This window comes from Loxodonta africana, chromosome 12 (genome assembly GCF_030014295.1).
Source record: "Loxodonta africana isolate mLoxAfr1 chromosome 12, mLoxAfr1.hap2, whole genome shotgun sequence".
Classification (NCBI taxonomy): Eukaryota; Metazoa; Chordata; class Mammalia; order Proboscidea; family Elephantidae; genus Loxodonta; species Loxodonta africana.
Window position 1 is genome coordinate 5772177 of NC_087353.1, and position 26673 is coordinate 5798849.

A 26673-nucleotide genomic window follows, 5' to 3' on the forward strand; every position below is an offset into this window, starting at 1 on the left:
CAATACCTTCTTCGTCCACAGAAACAGTGCGAATGATGACAGGACTGGAGTAGGCCGGCAGTATCAAAGGCAGGCTTGAAGGGACTGCGTAGCCACAGGGCACGGGAATGGAGTACCCGCTGGGCACGTGCAGGCTCAAGCCGTCCTCCTCGGCATTCGGTTCCGGAGCTGGGGCCTGATCTTCCTGGAACGGGGTGATGTCGATGACTGAATATGGATTGACCTTAGTTGGCACCGTGAGTTTAGCGGGCTCTGCTAACACCATTGTTTCTGTCCCAGGTCCATTTTCTCCTGCTGAAGGGTGGAAGAGAAGGCCTGATAGTAAACGAACTCGATCATCAAAAAAGCGTGTCTTACACTCCATCCCAGGGGCAGAGGCAAAGCAGAATGTGGTGAGACCTGCGTGAAGGCCTCCATTCCAACCCCCCAGAGGCCTGCAGGCTGCAGGCGGTCACGTGTGGACTGCTCGTCAAGCTAGCTGGAGAGCCCTTGGTGCACAATACTCTGGAGAAAGGAAAAACTCCTGGGAATTGGTGGTATCAATGCAACCTCTGTGAGCAGGTGAAATGCATACAGCCTGCAACTCCTGAGACTGCTGATCTAACAAGATGAATGAGCTACAAGCTGCCAAAAATAAAAACTGGCATCATTAAGCATAACAGAGGTTTTTGTTATGGACAAAAAAACCGAATGTTGGTTCTACTGCTGAACTTAGTCTAACCAGTCCATCTAGTTTACTGCCTGTGGGAATTCAAAGAAGAAAACAATCAAATCCACCTCCAGTCTTAAAAACCAAACCTTTGTATTTATTTCATTTTAAATAGCATGATTTTAAAAATATTTTATATAATACAATGATATAATGATGAGGCTGTCTTTTACGACAATATCAATGCTTTTGTCCTTCTAAAATGTAAGTAGCAGAAAGATAAGACTGAAAGCCATGGGATATGGTACAGATAAAAACGATTCAGCCAAAATTTAAATTATGACAGTAATACAGGATACGTTAATTTTGTCACAGAAAAAATCATAACTATCTCACTCCTTGAAATCCGCCTTTCCTCTTCATATTTATTCAAAGCAAGCAACAATAATGAGGGGAAATTCAGTGAGTCACCTAACCAGCTGGTTGCCATGGAGTTATTTCCGACTCAGGGCAACCCCACATGTGTCCAAGTAGAACTGTGCTCCACACGGTTTTCAAGGGCTAACTTTCTGGAAGCATATCACTCAGCCTTTCTTCCGAGGCACCCCCGGCAGACTGGAACCTCCAACCTTTCGGTTAGCAGACAGCGCGTTAATCGTCTGCACCTCTCGGGGACTCATCAGGCAGTAACAATGAGGGAAAATCAGTGAGTTATCTAAAGATTACTAAACGTAAGTCACCACTGGGTGGCAATCCGAGGATTTACCTGTGTTGGAAGCTTCTTCATTCGCTACAGCATTACTGGCAGTGGGGTCAGACGGTGTTTGTCTATCTGCTTCTGGAATTTCGTCTCCACTGTCAAAATCAAATTGTTCTCCCTCCTCTTCTTCGTTATTATTAGTATCATATTTTACTTCATTTTCTAAAGATAAAAATAACCAAAATTACAATGTTAACATTTATTACTAGCACAACGACTTTTAGATTCCTGTACTTAAAAAAAGAAGAGAGAGAGAGAAAAGACTAAGGATACAGGAAAAGGTATTCTCTAAATTACTGGATATTTTACTGTAGTCTCTTTATTGAGAAAAAGAGATATAATCAGGGGTTTTGTTAGCGTTTTTGATTTCCTCTTACTAGATGCTACACAACGCACGGTTAAAAAAAAAGGCAAGTAAGCAAAGAAGAAAAGTCACTTTTCACACTTTACTTAAAACAAACAATTAAAAATCAATTGGGAGATGGAAATTTTAATAACATATTAAAACAATGTAACTGACAATGGAAGAGGAGGGAAGTTTAGTTCAGTAAGGAGTTTTCATCCAATATAATGATTTTACCTGCCCTCCGGTGACAGGCTGTGTATCTTCCTTATGATAAAACCTACCGCTACATGTTACTTATCACATGTACTAGTTATAGTACCTTTGTACTAAGAATTATTTCCAAGATTGTTCTTCGGGGGGGGGGGGGAGAGGCAAAGATTTGCTGATATGATACATTTTACATCATGCACAAAAAACATCTGCTGACTTTATCTTTAAGCACAGAACACTGTTGTAATCTCAAATCATTAGAGAGCAATTTTCTTAAAATTTTTTTCAGCCAAAAAAATGCACAGAGTTAAAACGCAATGACATGGCATTGGATCCTCCATGTCTACCTGAGATTTTTATATATTGTATACTAAAAAACTAAATAAATCCTATTCAGAAATATTTTGTTTTTGAAAAACTAATTCCCACCTGATTTTTTTCCATGGTAATTTTCTACTTGGATAATAATTAAATAAAAGCTACTAAACAGAGTTCTACGTTAAGAGCTACGGTCAGCGTTTCTATTACAGAGAGATTCCCTCATCACGGATGACTTTGAGCTCGGTAATTCTGTAAAAAGGAAATCACCATAAAATATTACACAGACCCAAAACTTTTTACTAAATGAATAGACAGAAATGCTCAATTTGTGTGAGAATGTCTGGATGGCCAAAGACAAAATAAATAAAATTAAAAAGGAAAAGAGAAATAAAAATGGATCTATATCAGCTTATGCACACATTTTCTGATTTTAAAAGTGTGCAAAAAGGTGTGCATCAGGGTTAAATCCTTTCACCATATTTACTCAATCTGTATTCTGAACAAATAATCCAGGAAGCCAAACTATACGAAGAAGAATTTGGCATCAGGATTGGAGGAAGACTCATGAACCTGCATTATGCAGGTGACACAACATTGCTTGCTCAAAGTGAAGAGGACTTGAAGAACTTACCGATGAAGATTAAACATTACAGCCTTCAATATGGATTACACCTCAACATAAAGAAAACAAAAATCCTCACAACTGGACCAACAAGCAATGTTGTGACAAATGGAGGAAAGACTGAAGTTGCCAAGGATTTCATCGGATCCACAATCAACGTCCATGGAAGCAGTAGTTAAGAAACCAAATGACGGACTGCACTGGGCAAATCTGCAAAAAAACTTGCTCGCTGCTCTCCGGTCAATTCCAACTCATAGGGGCCCTATAAGACAGAGCAGAACTGTCCCACAGAGTTTCCAAGGAGCGCCTGGTGGATTCGAAATGCCAATCTTTTCATTAGCAGCCTTAGCACTTAACCACTATGCCACCAGTGTTTCCCAATCTGCAAAACACCTCTTTTATAATGTTAAAAACCAAAGACTTCACTTTGAGGACTAAGGTGTGCCTGGCCCAAGCAAGGGTATTTTCAATTGACTCATACGCAAAAAAAAAAAATTTTTTTTTTTTTCATACGCATGTGAAAGCTGGACAATGAATAAAGAACACTGAAGAAGAACTGATGCCTTTGAATTACGGTGTTGGTGAAGAATACTGAATATACCATGGACTGCAGAAGAATGAACAAATCTGTCTTGGAAGAAGTTCAGCCAGAATGCTCCTGAGAAGTGAGGATGGCGAGACTTTGTGTCATGTACTTTGGGCATGTTATCAGGAGGGACCAGTCCCTGGAGAAGGACGTCATGCTTGGTAAAGTAGAGGGTCAGCGAAAAAAGGAAGACCCTCAACGAGGTGGACTGATACAACGGCTACAATCACAGGCTCAAGCACAGCACCGATTATGAGGATGACGAAGGACCAGGCAGTGCTTCCTTCTGTTACACAAAGGGTCACTATGAGTTGGAACCGACTCAACGGCACCTAGCATACACACACATATCCACTCAATGGCAACTGGTTTGGGATTCACGGCAGGAAACTGCACTTAAATACTTAATGGTTTTTGTTCAAGCCCTTAGAGCCTTCTAACCCCCATTTGGTTCGTTCCATTTCCTTCACTTGTAAAATACTGCCCCCATCCACCTGGTAGGGGGACATCAACCATCCTTGTCTCCAGGTGTCCAAACCATAACTACTCTTCCAGGCCAATCTCAAATGCCACCTCCTGCGTACAGATCTGAAGTGACCTCCTCCTCCTTTCAATCGCCTCTAGTAATTCTACGTATCTCTTGCATTTTTTGTACCAAAAATAGTTTCATTAGCCCCATCTTGAGTGTGTTATCCACAGGGATGAGGGCTGTCCTCCCTAAATGTCCTCCCTAAACGCTAAATGTACAGAATGATGTACAGCCGGGTAGATGGGTGCTAAGGAAGCAGTGGCCTTTATTTCAGGTCCCATTAAGCCGAATGCCTAACCCCGAAGGACACGCCGAGTGCTCAAATGTCAACAGTGACGCTGGCATGCTGTGCCAGGCGGCAGAGCAGAAGCAGACCGTGGGCGGCTGCTGGGAGAGCAAGGCGCCTTCTCTGCTTTGAATCATCCCAACACTGGCAGACTACAGTTTAGAAAACCCCCTGTATGTTAAGTAGTAATCCACATCGTTACAACTTACTTTACCACACTGAACGGGTGTGCTGGCATTAGATGCTCCAGACAAATCATAGAAAATCAACCGTATTCCTAATGACATGCTTGGATGAGATTCTATGTGTCTCAGGAAGAGAACCAGCACTAAGTTAAGTCACACATTCACGTGGGGTTGGGGTAGGGGGTTCTTTCTCTTTTGGAATAAAGGGAAACTGTGTTGTAGTGGTTAAGAGCTACGGCTGCTAACCAAAAGGTCGGCAGTTCAAATCTACCAGGTGTTCCTTAGAAACCCTATGGGGCAGTTCTACTCTGTCTTATAGGGTCGCTATGAGTCAGAATCGACTCAACGCCAACGGGTTTGGTTCCTTAGTGGGTATTCCGTAAGAATTCTTGCGATGAATAAATGAATGAATGAGCACATAAAAGAGAGAACAAGTAAATGACTGCCTAGAAACAGATGACCTTAGACTAAAAAAAAACTAGCATAAGCCAAAAATCACTTTCCAAGCAAACCATCCTGCTTCAGGATAATAAAATGTAGAAATAATTGCTCTTCTCCCTGTTTCAGTTGGTGTATCTACTCCATCTGGGAGAAAGGAAAAACAACTTGGTATTGTTGCATATAAAGAAAGTTTCAGCTTTAAACAATGCTGTCCATGTGTTTAAACACCATGTTTCTAATGAAACAGGCACCGATTGTTTCCATGTTTCACTCATTGTTTGACCAACTCCATCCTGACGTGTTAGCAAAAATAATTAAGTCACGCGCGACTTCAATATTTTAAATGGAGGTTTTGAGGAACTCACAGGTCTAAAATAAAGTTAAACCATGTTAAAACTGAGCAGCAGTAAACACCCTGGAGAGAGTTATGTGCTTTATGGTGGTGAGATGCTCCAGCCTCTGTAACAAAGCCCTGTGAGGTATCAGCGGAGATTGGGGCCCCTCAGCCCTGTCCACCCCATTGCTCTGCACCGAGCAATCAGACCCTCCCTTCTTTTCCTGTTCAGGTGCAAGTCTGGATGCATAGCTGGGCCAGGATCAGGACAATGGAAACAGGTAGGAAGGGGCTCACCTCCACATCAGTGCTGGTGATATAGGTGGGGCTGAGGTTACGGAATGGGTATCACCCCGTACCAGCTGTTACTAAGAAGGCCTTCTGCTGCTTCCAGTTATGCACAAAAGCCCATTAAAGCATTTCTCCTACATCAGGAGATATATATAGATACACACATATACAGAGAGAAATAGACTTATACCAAGGAAATGGCTCACACAGTTGTAGATACTAAAAAGACCCAAGTCCACAGGTTAGGCCAGAGGCCTCTCCTGACTCATGTAGCAGGTCAGACAAGAGGCCTCTGGTTCACAGACTTCAGAGGCTGATGAATCCCAAGATTGGCAGGTAACCTGCTAGCTCAAGTACCAAGAACCAGGGGTTGGATGAACAGGAGCCAGCTGCAGGATCCACAGTGAGCAAAAGCCAGTGAGCTTTGCCAGAGAGTCCACCTGTATTAGATATAGGCCACACTCCCAAGGAAACTCCCTTCCAACTGATTGGCTGCTTATAACAGATCTCATCATGCAGGTGATTCCATTATATCAGGTCTCATTACGTAGGTGATTTCGTCATTACATACCTACCAAACTACATCATAGCTGACAAGCCACTGAGCATCATGGCCCAGCCAGGTTGATACAACCTGAACGATCACATTCTGGGTCAGAAATATTTAAGCCTTTGGATGTAAATGGCTATATCTTCTCCTCCTGAAAAAAGGAAAAAATGCTAGGAAGGAAAATTATTTAAAATTTAAATAATTATTTAAAATTATTTCCAAAAGCAAAGTGCAAGACACTGAATTTCACACATAACCATCAGCCCGGCTGAATGATTTTCATGTTTGGAGGCAGGCCAAAGAAGGCAAAAGGTTGGATCCAGGGTTGGGGTTTTGCCAAAAGAGCAGAGGAGGAGAGAGCAGTAGGGTAGTTAAGGGGATAGAGGGCTGACAATTAAAGGCTGGCTATTTCACCTGGGTTCAGTGGGAATAAAAAGAGGAAACATGATGATGGACAGTGAAAAAGTGGGACGATCAGTGGATTGGCAATCAAAGAACTGATGCAATTGGCAGTTTTCAAACAAGTGAACTGGAAGCAGAGGTGGTGATGTTGGAGGCTAAGATGATTAAAACTGCGATTCTGCAGGCCGTGTCGTTTCTAGGGAGAGGAAGCTACAGATGCTCCTGTTTAAGTCGGGCTAGAAGCTGTCTTTCAAGCTTGGGCTTCCTTGGTGCAGACGAGCTTTGGGTGTTCTAAAAAAGAAAACTATCTTATATATACGGTGTTTAATTTTTCTTTGAATCTTTTAATTTAGTAATACATTCTAATACAGTCTTTTGAAATAAATAGATTTTCAGATCATCAATAAATGATGGGAGCGGGGTGGGGGTCAAAGCCTGAAAAAGGAAAGTGAACTGTGTTCAGCCCCCTTCTCTGCATTCCAGGTGGAGGGAGGAGGTGGGGCTCACCAGCAAGGTCTCAGCTGGGCCGAAACTTCCAACTATCTGTGGTGTACACAAGGGATTCTAAAGGAGCATTCTGGAATTATTTTTCATCTACCTTTTAAAAGTTCTCAAGGCATGATAATAAGAAATATTGAAAAGGAGTCAAGAAAAGAATTCAAAGAATATTTTTAAAAAAAAAAACATAATTCTGATAAGATTATATATTAATACCTTTCTGGATGGTAAATTGCCCAAATACATCAAAAGCTTTAAAATTCTTCATACGCTTTGACCTTAGCAATTTGATTATGAAATATTTACCCTCAGGAAGTAATCAGATAGTTACAATGAGTTCACTATAAGAATATTAATGTCTTAGAAGACAGATTTTTCTAATTATAATACATGCATACAATGAGATATTATGAAACTACCAAAATTATTTTATTGAAGGTTATTCAATAATATGGAAAGAAGTTCCTGACTCATTAAGTTAATGTAAGTTTAAAATAACTCCATTGAGTTTAATTCTTTCACACACACATACACATAGACCAAAGTATTATAGTGGCTGTTCTCTACACAATCACACATGATTGGTATTTCCTTCTTTGTGTTTTTCTACATTTTGCAAGTTTTCTACAGTGATTAGATTTCTTCTCTGTGTCTTGTATTTTTGGTTTAAGAACATATTTCCACATGTGAGTCTAACTTTTGGAGTCTATTGGCTCTTTACATACATACTAATTAAAACATAAAACTCACTCCTTTCCTAGAAGATAAAAAAAAAAAAAAACAGTTGTTATGAAATTCTGAATTTAAGCCTAACCAAGTAAAATGACATATGTGGTGTGATGGTTAAAGTTCTGTGTCAACTTGGCCGGGCCATGATTCTCAGTGGTTTGGCAGTTATGATGTAGTTTGGCAGCTATATAATGATATTATCACCTCCATGATGAGATCTGCCATGAGAAGCCAATCAGCCGAAAGGGAGTCTCCTTAGGGGTGTGGCCTGCATCCAATATAAGTGGACTTTCTGGCAAAGTTCACTGGCTTTTGCTCACTGTGAATCCTGCAGCTGGTTCCTGTTCACCTGACCTGCGGTTCTTGAGAGTTAAGCTAGCAAGCTTACCTGATGATCTTGGGATTCATCTGCCTTCCGGGTTCTTGAGCCAGAGGCCTCCGGTCTGACCTGCTGATCTTGGGTTTGCCAGCCCCTGCAGCTAGGTGAGTCAGGAGAAACCTCCAGCCTGACCCATGGACTTGGCGATTTCAAGCCTGTACAACCACGTGAGCCATTTCCTTGATATAAGTCTCTCTCTTTCTATATATGTATGTATGCATATTTATATATATACGTTGTTATGTGCCATTGAGTCGATTCCAACTCATAGCAACCCTATAGGACAGAGCAGAACTGCCCCATAGGAATTCCAAGGAGTGCTGGTAGATTAAACTGCCAACCCTTTTGATTATCAGCCTGAGCTCGCAACCATTTCGCCACCAGGTCTCCAAACATATATACATATACACGCACTTCACTGGTTTTCATTCCATAGAAAATCCAGCATAAGACACGTGGAAAAAGCTTAGGATTACAGGCAACCATTACTTCCACTATTTTAGTCTTTTTAACTTATGTACTTTCTGACTTTAACTGCACCCAAAATGATAGAAAACAACAAATTTTTGGAAGTTTTTTTTTTTTTTTTGGGCTGTATCAGTAACTTTATTCACCTAAATAAACTGGCGAACATATTTTAGAGCAACACATACCTTTAACCATAAAATAAAATCATTTCCTGTACACAATTACCAACATCTTCTTAAAATCTTGTTTACCAGATAAATCACCCACTGCCGTCAGGTCGATTCCAACTCATAGCGACCAGATAAATATGACAGAGATATAACGCCAATTAAATATGCTGATAAAAAATTTCCATGCTTGTGTTCTGACTCAGCAACATAATACATTATTCTAGGCATACATCCAGATTCTTTAAAGGATGATTTAAAATTATATGTTAGGTTTTTGTGAAATTACTATACTACTACTGAAGAGCTAGATAAAATACATCTAGAAGTGGTTGTATGATAATTGTTCAAAAAGTGTGACAATGTCTGGCACATAGTGTTGTTGTTTGTTGTTAGGTGTCCTCGGGCCAGTTCCGACTCATAGTGACCCTATGCACAACAGAACGAAACACTGCCCGGTCCTGTGCCATCCTTACAATTGTTGTTATGCTTGAGCTCATTGTTGCGGCCACTGTGTCAATTCACCTCGTTGAGGGTCTTCCTCTTTTCCACTGACCCTGCACTCTGCCAAGCATGATGTCCTTCTCCAGGGACTGATCCCTCTTGAAAACATGTCCGAAGTATAAGACGCAGTCTTGCCATCCTTGCTTCTAAGGAGCATTCTGGTTGTACTTCTTCTAAGACAGATTTGTTCGTTCTTTTGAGAGTCCATGGTATATTCAATATTCTTTGCCAACACCACAATTCAAAGGCGTCAGTTCCTCTTCGGTCTTCCTTATTCATTGTCCAGCCTTCACATGCATATGATGCAACTGAAAATACCATGGCTTGGGTCAGGCGCACCTTAGCCTTCAGGTTGACATCTTTGCTCTTCAGCACTTTGAAGAGGTCCTTTGCAGCAGATTTGCCCAGTGCAGTGAATCTTTTGATTTCTTGACTGCTGATTATGGATCCAAGTAAAATGAAATCCTTGACAACTTCAATCTTTTCTCCATTTATCATGATGTTGCTCATTGGTCCAGTTGTGAGGATTTTTGTTTTCTTTATGTTGAGGTGTAATCCATACTGAAGGCTGTGGTCTTTGATCTTCATTAGTAAGTGCTTCAAGTCCTCTTCACTTTCAGCAAGCGAAGTTGTGTCATCTGCATATCGCAGGTTCTTAATGAGTCTTCCTCCAATCCTGATGCCCCATTCTTCTTCATATAGTCCAGCTTCTCGGATTATTTGTTCAGCATACAGATTAAATAGGTATGGTGAAAGAATACAACCCTGACGCACACCTTTCCAGACTTTAAACCCATCAGTATCCCCTTGTTCTGTCTGAACAACTGCCTCTTGATCTATGTAAAGGTTCCTCATGAGCACAATTAAGTGTTCTGGAATTCCCATTCTTCGCGGTGTTATCCATAGTTTGTTAGGATCCACTCAGTCAAATGCCTTTGCATAATCAATAAAACACAGGTAAACATCCTTCTGGTATTCTCTGCTTTCAGCCAGGATCCATCTGACATCAGCAATGATATCCCTGGTTCCACGTCCTCTTCTGAAACTGGCCTGAATTTCTGGTAGTTGCCTGTCGATATACTGCTGCAGCCGTTTTTGAATGATCTTCAGCAGAATCTTGCTTGCATGTGATATTAATGATATTGTTCTACAATTTCACATTCAGTTGGATCACCTTTCTTGGGAATAAGCACAAATATGGATCTCTTCCAATCAGCTGGCCAGGAAGCTGTCTTCCATATTTCTTGGCATAGACGAGTGAGCACCTCCAGCACTGCATCTGTTTCTTGAAACACCTCAATTGATATTCCATCAATTCCTGGAGCCTTTTTTTCCACCAATGCCTTCAGAGCAGCTTGGGCTTCTTCCTTCAGTACCATCAGTTCCTGATCATATGCCACCTCTTGAAATGGCTGAATATCGACTAATTCTTTTTGGTATAATGACTCTCTTTATTCCTTCCATCTTCTTTTGATGCTTCCTGCATCATTTAATATTTTCCCCATGGAATCCTTCACTATTGCAACTCGAGGCTTGAATTTTTTCTTCTGTTCTTTCAGCTTGAGAAACACTGAGTGTGTTCTTCCCTTTCGGTTTTCCATCTCCAGCTCTTTGCACATGTCATTATAATACTTTATTTTGTCTTCTCGAGAGGCCATTGCAAATCTTCTCTTCAGTTCTTTTACTTCATGAATTCTTCCTTTTGCTTTAGCTGCTCGACGCTCAAGAGCAAGTTTCAGAGTCTCCTCTGACATCCACCTTGGTCTTTTCTTCCTTTCCTGTCTTTTTCAGTGACCTCTTGCCTTCTTCATGGATGATGTCCTTGATGTCATTCCACAACTCGTCTGGTCTTCGGTCACTAGTAGGTTCTTAAATACTTGCGAAGAGTAAACACTAAAAACACAAACTTTGGTACGTAAAACACATATGATCCTTTACACAAGAAGAATGTAATTCTTTTTAACATCTTCAGGAAGAAAAGCAGAATGCAAACAGCATGATATATGCAGCGAAACAGCCCTATATTAAAGACTGATTCTACCACTCACCCTCTTACATCCAGCTCCCTGAGCTATAAAATGGGGGTAGAAACACCAGCCTCATAGATATGTCAGGGACTGATCTGGGGAACGCACGTCTCTGTGTGTTGAACTGGGTGCCTGGGCCTAAACTTACACCAGGGCAGACTACACGCTCTTGGAGGACAAACACTGTGTCCTGTTCACCATCAAGTACGTCCTTGGTACAAAACCCGACACACTGTAACCACTCAGTACGTATTTGTTGTATGAATTAATGATGAAGAGTTGAGTGGTTTTCAAAGATTTTCTTGCCAAAAACACTCATTTCTTTTTTTTCCCCTAATAAAACTTTAAGCAGAATCCCAATCAATGAACATAATGGATAAACGCAATTGAAAAAAAAAAAATCCTCTGAAAGTTTAAGTCTTCTTCATTTAAATACTACACTGCCTGGAGAACCTCTAAAGCAACTCAGAGTTTGAAATTCTAGATACTCTCTCTGCTTTTACTGAGAGTAATACTACAAATTGTGTGAGAACTCTTCTCTACCTTTTTTAAACACCGTGATTAAATTATTTCCCACTGTGTGTTAAATACACCTTATATAATGATCTGTATTACAAATTCCTCATAGAACCTACTTCTAGTAAATAATGATAATGATAATTTCTTTGCACATTCCTGTCCTGGCTTTAAGAGTTCACAGAGCTAAACTCAATTATAACAACTATCCTACACTATCCTGTAGCAGAACATGGATTCATACGTGTGGTGGTGGTGGTGGTGGTGTTAGGTGCCATCAAGTCAGTACAACAGAATGAAACACTGCTCGGTCCTGTGCCATCCTCACAATCGTTATGCTTGAGTTCACTGTTGCAGCCATGTCAAGCCATCTTCCTGAGAGTCTTCCTCTACTTCACCAACCCTGATGTCCTTCTCCAGAGACTGATCCCTCCTGATAAGGTCTCCAAAGTACATGAGACAAAATCTTGCCATTCTCACTTCCAAGGAGAATTCTGGCTGTACTTCTTCCAAGACAGATTTTTCATTCTTCTGGCAGGCTGGTATATTCAATATTTTTAGCCAACACCAATGTGAGGTTAGGTGTAGTTATTTTCTTTTTTGCATTTGTCTATATTTTAATTTTTTCTACAATGAACATGCACTATAATAATCTTTCAAGTTACACGATTTAGGTGCTAAATTATAAAGACAGGTTAAATCATTTTTATGCACTTCAAATTAAGTTTTAATCAATATTCATTGAATAAAAACAGAACAGAAATAACAGTACACACACATCATTGTACAGCATATCTCACTATCTTATTATGCTAATTTGAATTCCCCTGGACAGATATATACCAGAAATGAACAGTGTTAAGTATATAGTAGTTGTTGAGTGTATGGTTTCACAGAGAGACTGATGGGTTCAAAAATCCCACCTCCACTATTTTTTGACCATGTGACCTCAGATCCTCATCTATAAAATGGAATAATAAAATAGAAAGGATCTCAACCTTAGAAAGCTCTTATAAGGATAAGGAAGGGCCATATAAAGTACATAACACTACCCAGACAAGCTCTAAGACACAGTAGGACCTTAACAATATGTCTTTATAAAGATAATGAGTAGAAATGATAATGGCAAATATAAATATAATATGCAAAGTCTGCAAAAAAAATGTAATACTTAAGTTACTTCTGATTTTATTCAAGAAAATATTTATTCTACAAGCTACCAAGCCTGTCATAATCCTGTCACATCTCTTAAAGAGTCCCTCTTGAAATAGTTTACATCATGGACAGCCAGAAGAAAAAACAACGCTAGTCTTGAAGAAGTACAGCCAGAATGCTCCTTGGAAGCAGAGATGGCCAGACTTCATCTCAAGTAATTTGGACACTATCAGAAAGGGCCAGTCCCTGGAGACGGACATTATGCTTGGTAAGGCAGAAGGTCAGCGAAAAATGGGAACACCCTCGACGCCATGGATTGACACAGTGGCTGCAACAATGGGCTCAAACATAGCAGCGACTGTGAGGACCAGGCAGTGTTTGGTTCTGTTGTGCATAGGGTCGCTGTGAGTCAGAAATGACTTGATGGTATCTAACAACAACACCATCTTTGAGAAAAAAAAAACACATTTTAGATGTTGAGTTGCTGTTCAGTCGATTTTGACTCAAGCTGACCCATGTGTTTCAGCATAGGAATGTGCTCCATAGGGTTTTCAATGGCTGAATTTTCTCAAGTAGATCACCAGGCTTTTCTTCTGAGGTACCTCTGGGTAGAACTGAACCACCAACATTTGGCTTAGCAGCTCAGTGCTTAACTGTTTGTGCCATCAGGGATGCCAACTCCTCCCCAATCTTTTCATGTTCTCTACTTTGAGTGAAGAATGGCACTTAATCCATCTAGTTTCTCAAGTCAGAAATGTGGGAATCATTCTTGATTCCTGCCTAGTCCCCCATACCATGAATATAATAAATCACCAAATTCTTTCAGTTCCACCTACAAAATATCCCTAGAATATTTCTTCCTTCCCCATTGTTCTGGATCACCTTCCTAGCTTGTTGTGGTTGTCAGTTGTGGTGCAATCGGCTCCAATTCATGGTGACGTATGTAAAACAAAACAAAACAAAGGTCTGCCTCGTCTTCCACCATCTTCAGGATCACTGGTGTGTTTGCATCCACTGGTGTGGCTTGTTAGTATCACCCAAACTATCTAACTCTTCCCTGTGCTTCCAATCTTACTCAGTCTATCCATTATCTACACTAAGACAAAAGTGGCATTACACAAAATGTAAATACGATCATTTTATTTCCATGTTTAAAGAGCTGCAATGGCTCCCCATGCCTTAGGACAGAATCAAAATAAACATGGCTCTTAGACAACCTGTTACTCTTTTCTGGACACAGTGAGGCTCATCAGTGGAAAGGAAGGGGGAGGAAAGGAAGGGAAGAGACAGGGAGGAGAAGGAAGGAAATGCAATCCCACCTACCCCAAGTCCATTTCTGCTTCCCACAGCTTCCGGCAGACATTAGGTACCAAAGCTCACAGTTCACAAAGCTGACCCAGAGCCATGGGAGTCAGGACCTCTTGGCTCTGGTCCCAGCACCCTCCTCATAGGAGAGACCGGGGTGTGAGGCTCTGGGAACAGTGTAAGGGCAGGAGAGCAGGAGAAGGCTGCCCACCCCTGAGCCAACACCCCTCCATGACTGCTAAAAATCCACTAGTAGCTTATAAAGACATGCACCATATTAACACATTAAGGGGTAAAAAGGATATTCATTTGTCAGTTCAGAGGTAAAGCATTGTTCCTGTGGCTTTTAAGACCATATCTGATTATAATAAACATATGAAAGCTTAATTCAAGATATGATTTTCTCTTATGTAAAATGGAAGCTATTTATTTTTTAATTCTAAAAAAAGGAGGGGGGTCGCTTTAAAAAGCACCAGGCTGAAAACAGCTTCCCCAACAAGGGGCCATTCATAACAACAATTCATTTTCTGTTCTCAGCTTGGCTCTGATTTTCACTGGGGTTTGTAGTTGCATGTGCTGAACAGAGGCACCCCCCAGGAACAATTCTGCAGTCAAAGGCCAGCTCCCCTCCACTGGCAGCTCGATTTGCGCATTCTGTGTATTACCAAACTATCACTGCTGCCTTATTGTTCTCCCAGAGAGAGTGTGGGAGCATTCTCTCTTGCTGGTGTTCGCCACGTAAGTTATCAGGCATACTCTAACCAGCTTTTTTCTGAAACCAACACTAACACACCAACAGTGTTAATTTCTTCCCCCTAATGTAATTTGCATTGAAATTGTGCTATTTATTATAGGAAGGCTTTAGCTGGTGGGATGACTTTTAAAATCATAAAATTGTTGAGTTTTTCATTGTGAAATATCCCAGAGTATCTTCTAATATGATTTTTTCTCCCAAAGCATCTTCTAAACATGATTCGCTAAGTGCTTAAAGGCCAGCCTCCATTCCCAGTACTTTACAGATGCTAATTCATTAAATCCTCACATAAATTTGTGAAATCCTAAGATGATGGAATCTGAAGGATGGAGGGGCTACATAAGCTGCTTATAGTTATTAGCTAATATATCCTGGAACCAGTATTCAAACCCAAGCAGTCACGTACTAAGCACTCAATCTTACGTGCTCCACAATAACCTAGCCTAAAACCTAACCTGTTGCCGTTGAGTTGATTCCAACTCACAGCGACCCTACAGGACAGGGCAGAACTGCCCAACGTGGTTGCCAAGGAGCAGGTGGTGGATTCCAACTGCTGACCTTTTGTTTAGCAGCCGCAGCTCTTAACCACTGCGACCCCAGCACTCTGTGCTACCCAATATTGCCTCCCAAATATCACCCTACTTTGTGACGATTTGAACTGTTGCCAAGGAAATTTCTAAGGGAGGCACAGGTACCTGATAAAGGTAATGAATGGGTGTAAAGTAAGAACTAGCCCACATGAACATAGACAAATACAGTTAACGGGATATTATGCAGTCATTAAAAACAACAGTTATGAAAAACTATGTAGTGACATAGAAAATACTTATAAAACAATTTTAAAAGCAGGATACACAAATGTATACTCAATTATTGCAACTAAGAAAAAAATAAGAGGGAAAAACCCAACAGGTGGTGATCCAAAACACAAACATTTATTATGTAGAGTGTTGATAATGGGTTGTAGAAATAAGAATACGGGTCCTATTTTCCCTCCCCTCTTTATTGTCAAGGGCATTTGTAAGTGGATGATTCTAGTTCAACGATGGGAGAGATTCTAAGGGAAACATCACGGAATCATCCAAACGGACACCAGGGCATTATCCTCTCAACTGTCGTGAGAGCTAATTAATCAGCTAGAAAATCACGTGTGTATTATCATCACTCTTGCGGTAAATCTTTTGCAAAAGACCTCTTTAAAGTGTTAAAAAGCAAAGACGTCACCTTGAGGACTAAGGTGTACCTGGCCCACACACCATGGTGTTTTCAAATGCCTCATATGCATGCGAAAGCTGGACAACGAATAAGGAAGCCCCAAGAAGCTTTGACACATTTGAATTATGGTGCTGGCAAAGAATACTGAATATACCACGGACTGCACGAAGAACAAACATGTCTGTCTTGGAAGAAATACAGCCAGAATGCTCCTTAGAAGCGAGGATGGTGAGACTTTCTTTGCCTCGCATACTCTGGACATGATATCAGGAGGGACCAGTCTCTGGACATCATGCTTGGTAAAGTAGAGGGTCAGTGAAATAGAGGAAGGTCCTCAATAAGATGGATTGACACAGTGGCCGCAACAATGGGCTCAAACATAGTAGCAACTGTGAGAATGGTACAGGACCAGGCAGTGTTCCGTTCTGTTGCACGTAGGGTAGCTGTGAGTCAGAATCGACTCAATGGCGCTTAACAACAACTATTATTATCTTAATGTTGAACTACAGTATCATTATTTTTAAATCATGGTCGTTTGTACCAATGTCAAAAGCCGTGTCATGGGCTATCTGCAAGAACGAAACCATTTACCCAAAGAAACACAGCCAGCCATATGCTCTTACTGTGCAATACAGCAACTGTTCTCTGCAATTGTCTCTAAAGTTCCCCAAGAATCTTTCCAAAGATCTCCAGATGACATATTAACCGTGGTTAACTCTAAATGGTAGAATTGTAGGTGATTTTCACATGGTTCCAGTCGAGACTGAGCTCCCAGCTTAGAAAATCTCTGCCTCGGTGACTGGATCAAGGGTGGGCATCAGACCCTAGGACAGTCTAGCAAGAACAGCTGTGCCCAAAGAGGGATGAGCCGGGACAGTGAAAGTCTCTCTCGTGACCTTAAACTAAGGCAAAGAGAACACATCAGGCCTTAGGTGGAAGAAGGAGAAACGGATGGAGCCAATCGACTAAGGTGAGGATGGGTGGAACACTGATTTGGGGGGAATACTAAGATGAACTCTGCCTTGGATGCTAGCCTTCCTTCCAATTCCTGGGTCTGTTAGAACCTCTAATAGTGTGGTGCTCGTTCTTGAGCTCTTTTAGTGCCCTGGGCATTGCAGCAATGAACTCTCCTTTCTGGAGGGCCTTTCAACCACAGGGATAATTAATACAGCTACGAAAATGAAATGCTGACTTGGGCATATAGCTTTCCTTCCCAAGATCAAGTGCAGGAAAGAAATCCTGGTTAAATGAAGACAGTAGGTGGATGGGCATTTCTGCAAATCCCAGCAGTAGTAGTGATGGCAGAGTTATTCGGGGCACCAGATGCTGACCAGCACTGAACACTGCTGCCAGGACAAGTTCAGAAGTTATGAGAGTCCAGTGGATTGCAATCTTCTTTCAAAATAGCAGACAAAACACAGTTCAACAAAGCATACATTAGCCATCAGATTTCTTTTTTGGGGGGGTTTGGTTTTTGGTTTATCTTACTTATTGATTGATTGTACTTTAGATGAAGGTTTACAGAACAAACCACCTTCTCATTAAACAACTGATACGCATATTGTTTTGTGACATTGGTTGCCAACCCCACAGTATGTCAATATCTCCCCTTCTCGAGCTTGGGTTTCCCATTACCAGCTTTCCTGTCCCCTTGTGCCTTCTCAACCTTGCCCGTGTGCTGGTGTCTTCATTTAGTCTCATTTTGTTTTACAGGCCTATTTAATCTTTGGCTGAAGGGTGAACCTCAGAAGTGACTTCTTACTGAGCTATAATATAAGGGTGTCTGGGGCCATGTTTCTCCAGTCTCTGTCAGACCAGTAAGACTGGTCTTTTTTTTTTTAAGCGAGTTAGAGTTTTGTTCTACATTTTTGTCCAGCTCTGTCCAGGACCCTCTGTTGTGAGCAATGTCAGAGCAGTCGGTGGTGGTAGCCAAACGCCACCTAGTCATGCTGGACTCAGTCTGGTGGAGGCTGTGGTAGTTGCGGTGCCATCCGATTTGTAAAACAGTATGAGGATAAGTCAAACAATATGGCCACAAGGCCACATACGCTATGCGTGTGTTGCTTGGACACCATCTCACTACTGATACAAATGACTAGTAAAATATTGTCTTCTCTGTCTCATTTGCAATTAAAACAGTCAAAGGAAGATCGAGCCTGGCAGATCCTAATTGCCAGTAATGTATACATGAGTGAAACCTAGATGTTGCTTTACAAACCCTGCAGTCCAAACCCCATACATCATGGCTAAAAAGACAGAGGCCCAACGAGGTGAAGTGACCTTCCCAAAGTCACCACTGAGAAGCAGAAATAAGAATAAAAACCTGGTCTCATGATTCTTAATGCTCATTCTGGTATGTCATGCTTGCCCAGGGTATTATAGATCTAGAAAACTCTAAAATGTCGATGTTTACATCTTATTTCACAAGCAAACAGACTGTGGTAGAAGACATGCAGGAGGTTCTTTGAAACATACAGCCAGTATCACTGGGTATTTCTGGAATGACCTCCTCCCACCACTGGATTCTTTAAGCTACGTAGTTTATCGGATCTTGGTAATTTATGTTTTCCAGTGAAAGATGGGAGCCCTGGTGGCTCAGTGGTTAAGAGTTACGGCTACTAACCAAAAGGTCGGCAGTTTGAATCCACCAGTCGCTCCTTAGAAACCCTGTGGGGCAGTTCTACTTTGTCCTATAGGGTCACGACCTCTCTCTGTCTCTGATTTACTTGCAGAATGGCTTTATTTGTAGGCTGGCTTTTTTCTGTTCCAGATAAAACCTCTGAGAATCCAGATCATTCACAGTACACAGGAGAAGAGAGGAGAGGCAAAACATTTAAAATCAATTGTATCAAATGTCCACACTTGCTGAGTCTCTGATGTAAAGGTCTGTGAAGCTGTGTAAATTAGCTGCCAGAGCTTTGCTGTTTAATTACTCTCGTGGTTTCTGCCCTTCCTGTCTCATAGCCTCTGGTGTCTCCAGTGGACATCCAGACTTATCTGTGCAAGTGTGGTCGAGCAGATACAATGAGAAATGAGCAAGATTTCTAAAACCCTGAAAAAAGACCCTAATGTGGAAAAAGTTGATTAATGTCTACTAACCAAGCATAACTTCTTTTTTTTTTTTTCCAACTGGTCAGTGTCTTAGACAGTGTTCCCTGTCTTGGTCTTTTAGCAGTGACTCAACCCTGGTGCCATGACAACATCAGGCCTCCTATAAGTAGGAATTTTAATGTGTGGCCCTTTTCTTCACATAGTCTTTACCTGCTAAGCAGATGAGTAAAGAAAGCCAGTGCCTTTCCAGGAGCCTGCCAGCAGAGGAAGGAAGTAGAAAAGGAAACTGGTCTGCAGCTGAACTTCCAGGTGCCTTGAGCGGCTGTGTGGTTTGGTGTCAGAGCACTAATATTGGACAAGCTGTAATTCTAAGCCTAAATTTGTCTCTCAAATAGGAAGCCACCCATTCTTTCACTGCCTTCCGCCTCCCATTTTAATTCTGATTAAAGCAGGTTCAGGTTAAGCGGATTCTAGCAGCTAGCAGTCAGTCACCAAAGTGTATATGCTGTTGGTGGGCTTGCATGATTCTTACTTTTCTCTTTGTGTCTTTCTGTGTTTTCCAAATTTCTATGAGAACATAAAACTTTCGTGATTCAGGGAAAAAATAAAGTTTAAACCAAAACAGATGTATACCCTTTAATCCAATAAAACTTGACTACTGGGAAAAATAAATTAATTAAGGAGAATGCTTAAGTAGCATGGAAGAGGACCGATGCAGCTGGCTCTGAAAAGGTGAGAGGGTGGCGTATATGATGGGTATAAAAAAAAAAAATTTTTTTTTTTTTATGAGTGTAGGGGGTGCTCAAAGCTCATAGTCATAAACTTTAGTATCTGCAGTCAGGACCTTGTCTTTCTCCCCGAGAAGTTCTCACCCCAAGTCACACCCTGAACCCACTTCCATCGAATCGATTCCGACTCACAGCAACTGTAGTCACCAGCAATTTAGTGATTTCAAAAGTATGGAGTCCTTGGTAATAGCCCCAACCAAACCCGGTGCCATCAAGTCGATTCCAACTCACAGAAACCCTATAGGACAGAGTAGAACTGCCTCACAGAGTTTCCAAGGAGCACCTAGTGGATTCAAACTGCTGACCTTTTCGTTAGCAGCCAAGCTCTTAAGCACTACACCACCAGGGTTTCTGGTAATAGCCCCAATCCACCATACTCCATTAGGGATACAGCTACTGAAATAAAACCTTCTGTTACCTTCTGGTGCGGGAGGAGGCGATTCTTGTGGGTCCATACTGCAGCTTCAGGGGCCTCCTCTCAGCTTTGTTAACTGAATGGCTACCCCTGCGTAAACAGAAAGACATTGTTTCATCAGTCCTCTGCACGTTTTAATGCAACAGACGTTTGTTAAACTTGTAACAGGCATCCGCAGATAACCCTGAGGAAAGCGAAAAGTAAATTCTCATGAATAGCTATCACTTAAAAGCTTACCACCTGTTAGCTGCAAATACTTGTAAAATCTTCCCTGAAATAACATTCCAGAGCAAAACAAAACAAGAGCGTTTTCACCATCAGCCTGACTTCACCTGGAACTGCAGCCAGAAGTTCATTGTGCAACTCAGATTCACTGGCCAAACGCCTTGCAACCCAACACCCTCTTGAAAGATTCCTTTTTTAATTTCATACCACACTCTTAAGGAGTGAAATCAACACGTAAGTCTGATATTTTTCTTCCTCTTCTTTTAACTAAACGTTTACTAGTTTTTGAATAAAGAAATTGTTCGGAATAAAGAACAAAACTGACCACTTTAACTTTTTTTGAGTAATCATGAAACCAAACTCTGGTCAAGGCCACATCTCTGGTTTGTAATCTCTTTCATTTCTTGCTTCCCTCCGTGCCAGCAGTCAAACCAAATTTGAGAGTTAGTGTTACACCAGCTACACCACGAGCGTGCCATGAGAAGGTTAGTGTCTAGTTCCTGAGGAAGTCTTCGTATTAACAATTTCTCTATTTCACTAGTTTTTAGACCACCAAACACCTGCCCTGGGTTCTACCAGTACGATCAGATGAAAAGCAAAAACTTGCACAGAAAGCTGGTTACTTTGCAGAGGCAATTTCCCAGGTTCCCTAATGACCACAGGTGGCATGAGCAATACCATGTCTCTTCTCAGGCCCAAAGAAGGCTTTCGTTGTTTGTGCATTTTAGGCTCGTGAGAATCAAGAAAAAGCAAACAGGGACAGGTGGAACGATCAATAGCTGCTACATACACTTCAGCTTACTTTCCAGCACCTCATCCAACCACCACCAGGCCTGTCCACACCCAGGACGATCACTGTTTTCATGTTCTCATCAATACTGAAAACAAGGTTGAAAAATATAGCAACGTTCTAGCAGGCAAAGCCTGGGCCGCCACATACCGGACACCTAACAGTCCATCTGAGAGACTTTTTTTGTTTTTTCCTAACCTAATTAACAGAATTGATTGATTATTTTGGCACACACAGGAAAGGAAAACAAAACACTGCCCTCAGGTTATGGTCAGCTGGTAACACCAGGACCTCATCAGTCACGGGGTGGGACAAAGCGGGGTGTAATTTTCACCAACCTGGGGTATACTCACACTGTAATTTTATTTTGTTCAAACTCTCAAAATGATCATCACATACAAAACCTTCCGTTTTCTCTTCCCGGTGCTTCTGCTGGCCCTGCTTTCATTGACGGAAGTGCTTCACCCTCGTTTCACTTCATCTGAGCCCTCCTGAAACCTCCTCAGACCACCTTGGCCAAATGCTATTACTTCCTCCTCTGAATAACTGCAGACGAAATCACTCGTTTGGCCCTTACCATTTAGTACCTTGTAGCACTAGTCTTAAATGTTATATTTATGCCACAACACCAGCACAAAAATAGCTAAAAATTTACTGGGTGTTTCCACGATCAGCTACAGGCATGACATGTACTTATTTGCTAATAATACCACATTTCTTGCAACTCCATGAAGTAGGTACTGTTATTACCATTTTCAAATGAAGAAACTAAGGCTTAGAAGGCTTAGGAAATTTACCCAAGGTTCTAGAGTTACCTGGATGGTGCAAATGCTTCACACACTTGCTGCTAACAGAAAGATAGGAGGTTTTGGTCTACCCAGAGGTGCCCACGCAGAAAGGCCTGGTGATCCGGTTCCAAAAAATCAGCCACTGAAAATCCTATGGACCACAGATCTAGTCCCGACACACAGCGGGTCGCCCTGAGTTGGAACTGACTCAACAACAACCGGTTTACAGAGTCACTAACTGCTGGAACCTGACTTTTAGCTATTACAACGTAGCAGAGACCAAGAGCACGGTCAGTGGACCGAGACGGCTAGAGCGGCAGTCCCTGATCTCTGCTCTTCTACTTGCCAGCTGAGAGACCTGGTGGCAAATTACCTACTGTCTCTGTGCCTCAATTTCTTCCCTTGAAATATGTAGACCGTAACAGTATCTATCGCAGAGGGCTGTTGCAGGGGTAAAATGTTAGGTAATCAGAACAGTGCCTAGCACCTACTAAGCACACAATAAATGCTAGCTGTTATTATTAGTAGTGCCAGTACTAGTAGTAGTTATTGTTTGTCATAATTATCTACACTGCTGCTTCTACTCCACCACATAAATTTTATATAATAGATAATAATATTAACCAAAGAAGCAAAGGAGTTTATCTCCTCTTGGATAGAACACTGTAATTTAATTTCCAAATAATTTAAGACAGACATTCTTAGACTGCAAAGGTCAATGTAAAAAATAATGCAAGTGGAAATAATCTTCAAGAAGAAGATGGAATACATGCTTTCAATGACCTGATCCAATGAGGAAAGCACAAGATATTGGTTCTAAAACAATGACAACAAAGCATATCCGTTCAAAAGTAACTGTGTTTCATTCCCAGTCAAAAAATATTGATGAACATACACTATGCTGAAGAGTTATATAGGTTCTATGAATGAATATAACGTGTTCTGGTTCAAAAGAAATCACAATCAAAGCACACACATACACACAGACACAAAATTATGTTTTGATAATCTACGCACTAACGCCATGGAACCAGAGGTGAGAGGTTATTTCTTCTGTGAGGTGGGGGTAGAGGGGCTACAGTAAGGAAGCAACGCCGGAGACCGGTCCTGAGGAAATCAGCAGGGGGTCACAGAAGCACAGTCCTGCTACTACTAGGTTATCTTTTAAGGAAGTAAATAAAAAACACCTGAATGCATATTTAAACGTCCTATGAGAGTTTATGTAAACTCTGTTGGCGTAGTGGTTAAGTGCTACGGCTGGTAACCAAAGGTCGGCAGTTCAAATCCACCAGGCACTCCTTGGAAACTCTATGGGACAGTTCTACTCTGTCCTATAGGGTCACTATAGGGCTGCTATGAGTTGGAATCAACTCGATGGCAACAGGTTTGTTTTTTTTTTTCCATTATGAGAGTTTATGTAAATTTCATCTTCAAATGGAATAACACTTCTGAGTGGGTTCAAACCTTCAACTGAGTAGTTGAGTCCATTAACTGGACCCAGGTCAACAATGTCATGTTTCCAAAAAAAAAAAAAAAAAACATATACATACACATATACTTAATATATCAATATTGCTGAATATTTTAGTAGATGCACCATAGAGAGGGTGACATTGAAATGGGCTGATGGACGTGGTTTAAGCTTGTGTCATTACTGGATCTGGTCCTTCCACAGTGTACCAAGACCCCAAAGGCAATGAGGGGAAGACGAAAGATGAAAAAATATCAGCAGTAGAAAGAATAAATAAATATACTTTACAATCTTGAGAGGAAACAGGAGAAAAAGAAAGGAAATTGCTATTTATAAAGCATCTATGATAATGGGAAGATGCTTTCCACGTGTTATTTTAAATTCTCACCAAACACCAATGATGCAAGATAGTCTTTTTCACTTTTTTAACTAATGAAGAAACTAAATTCAAAGAGATTTCCCAAAGTTAATGAACAGAGCCAGAAAGTTATCAGAGGCATGTTTGGACTTTAGAGAAAACAAAGACTTTTTTATTGAGTTCACTTGTACATGTTGTGCGTGTATGTCATGTATACATAAGGAGCCCCAGTGGCGCAGTGGTTAAGCACTTGGCTGCTAATCGAAAGGTCGGCAGTTCGAACCCACCAGCCACTTTGAGGGAGAAAGACGTGGCGGTCTGTTTCTGTAACGATCTACAGCCATGGAAACCCTATGGGGTAGTTCTATCCTGTCCTACAGGGTCGCTATGAGTAGGAATCGACTTGACGGCAATGGGTTTGTTTTGCTTTGTTTTGGTTGTACACGTATGTGTATATGTGTACTCAGATACACACCATGCTTATATATGAAGTGAGTAGTGGCAAGGGTCAAAAAGATACCCTTCTCGTGAGCAGACAAAGCCCGTTATATTTCCGGATGGGTTTTGTTCAATAACAAATTAAAACACACCATCATGCTATATCTGACAGCCACATGGCCTTTCTGTGTCTAGAGAGAATTTTGCTTTCTAAACTGTTATTATTAATCATTTTCAAACTTTTTATCTACCACACTGTATGAACCACAGCAATGCTGTTTGTTTCTCTACTTAAGATGCATACCAATAGAGTCAAATTTATTTCTTATTTTCCCTTTCATAGTATCCAGACAAAATAAAAGAAAAATAAATTTGAGCCTTACTTTTATGCTTGACTCTATTAAATAACAACAGCTAACTCTTAAACAAAACAAAAAAACCCAAAGCAGTCGCCCTCGAGTTGACTCTGGCCCAGCAGCCCCATGTGTGTCGGAGCAGAACCATGCCCCACAGTTTTCAGTGGCTACTTTTTCCGAAGTGGATTGTCAGACCTTTCTCCAGGGGCACTTCCGGTGGATTTCAACCTTCAAGTTAGCTGCTGAGCACATGAACTATCCGTACCACCCAGGGACTCCAACTCTTATATAAAAAGCCCAAACCCGTTGTCGTCGAGTAGATTCTGACTTCCAGCGACCCTGCAGGACAGAGTAGAGCTACCGCACAGGGTTTCCAAGGCTGCACATCTTTACGGAAGCAGACTGCCACATCTTTCTCCCACTCCTCAGGAGAATGCAGGAAAACTGGAAATTGTCAAAAATTAAACAGATTGCATAAAGATTGATATCCTAGACATTAATGAGCTGAAATGGACTGGTATTGGCCTTTCTGAATCAGACAATCATACAGTTTACTATGCCAGGAATGGCAAATTGAAGAGGAATGGTGTCACGTTCATCGTCAGAAAGAACATTTCAAGATCTATCCTGAAGTACAACGCTGTCAGTGACAGGAAAATATCCATACGCCTATGAAGAATACCAATTAATACAACTATTATTCAAAGTGATACACCAATGACTAACGCCAAAGATGAGGAAATTAAAGATTTTTACCAATGTCTACAGTCTGAAATTGATCAAACACGAAATCAGGATGCATTGATAATTATTGGTGACTGGAATGTGAAAGTTGGGAATAAAGAAGGATTGGTAGTTGGAAAATATAGCTTTGATGATAGAAACAAGACCACATGATAGAGTTTTACAAGACCAACTACTTCTCCATTGCAAATACCTTTTATCAAGAACATGAACGGTGCAACACACATGGACCTAACCAGATGGAAAACACAGGAATCAAATCGACTACATCTGTGAGAAGAGACAATGGAGAAGCTCGATATCGTCAGTCTAAACAAGGCCAGGGGCCTGGCTAGTTTAGAGCTTGATTGTTTTCCTAGGTCAACTTCCAATGGTATCAACCAAAACCCATTAAACCTACTACCATCGGGTTGATTCCTACTCAAAGCTACTCTACAGGACAGAGTAGAACCACCCAATAGGGTTCCCAAAGCTGTAAATGTTTAGAGGAGCAGACTGCCACATCTTTCTCCCACTGACCAGCTGGAGGGTTTGAACCACTAACCTTTCGGTCAACAACTGAGCGCTTTAACCACTGTGCAACCAGCGCTCCCTGGTATCGACCAGCATCCCTAACAATTCTACTTTGATTATTCATCTGGATTCTGCAGACAGCATTTTCAAGGAGGGGCTAGGGTGTGCTCTACCTGCCAGGACTCCACTTTCAAAACACTCTATTCAGATGCACATCTAACATGAGGTAATGCCAGTGTGGGCTGCTGGGCTTTATTTTATTATTGCCGTCATTTTCCAATTTAAGCATCTTAATGAAGGATTGCATTGTGCGTTTGGACTGTGGTTTTAAAGAAAAAGATGACACACTCCATCCAAAGAAGAACCCCAGTGGTACGGAGCACTGAAGAATTGTTTCATTATATGTATGTTTAGACTTTTTTATTTCATTTTACAGAATTGTTATAAAAAGAACAGTGTGGCTGCTCAACTTCCCAAATCACTTTTTTTTTTTTTAACAATGTCTTA

The 26673-nt window shown here is 41.2% G+C and overlaps 1 protein-coding gene across 5 annotated transcripts in view; it reads right to left on the reverse strand.

Annotated features, from left to right (window-relative positions):
* ARHGEF10 (Rho guanine nucleotide exchange factor 10) overlaps positions 1-26673 on the reverse strand; it is a 178707-nt gene that overhangs the window by 131554 nt on the left and 20480 nt on the right. For all 5 annotated transcript variants that reach the window (XM_010591875.3, XM_010591874.3, XM_010591873.3 and 2 more), the window contains exons 2-4: positions 20487-20573; positions 1416-1571; positions 7-294 (exon numbers count right to left, since the gene is read on the reverse strand). In XM_010591875.3, the coding sequence (XP_010590177.1) occupies positions 7-294; positions 1416-1571; positions 20487-20523 (481 nt within the window). In that variant the 5' untranslated portion in view covers positions 20524-20573. The remainder of the gene's footprint in view (positions 1-6; positions 295-1415; positions 1572-20486; positions 20574-26673) is intronic.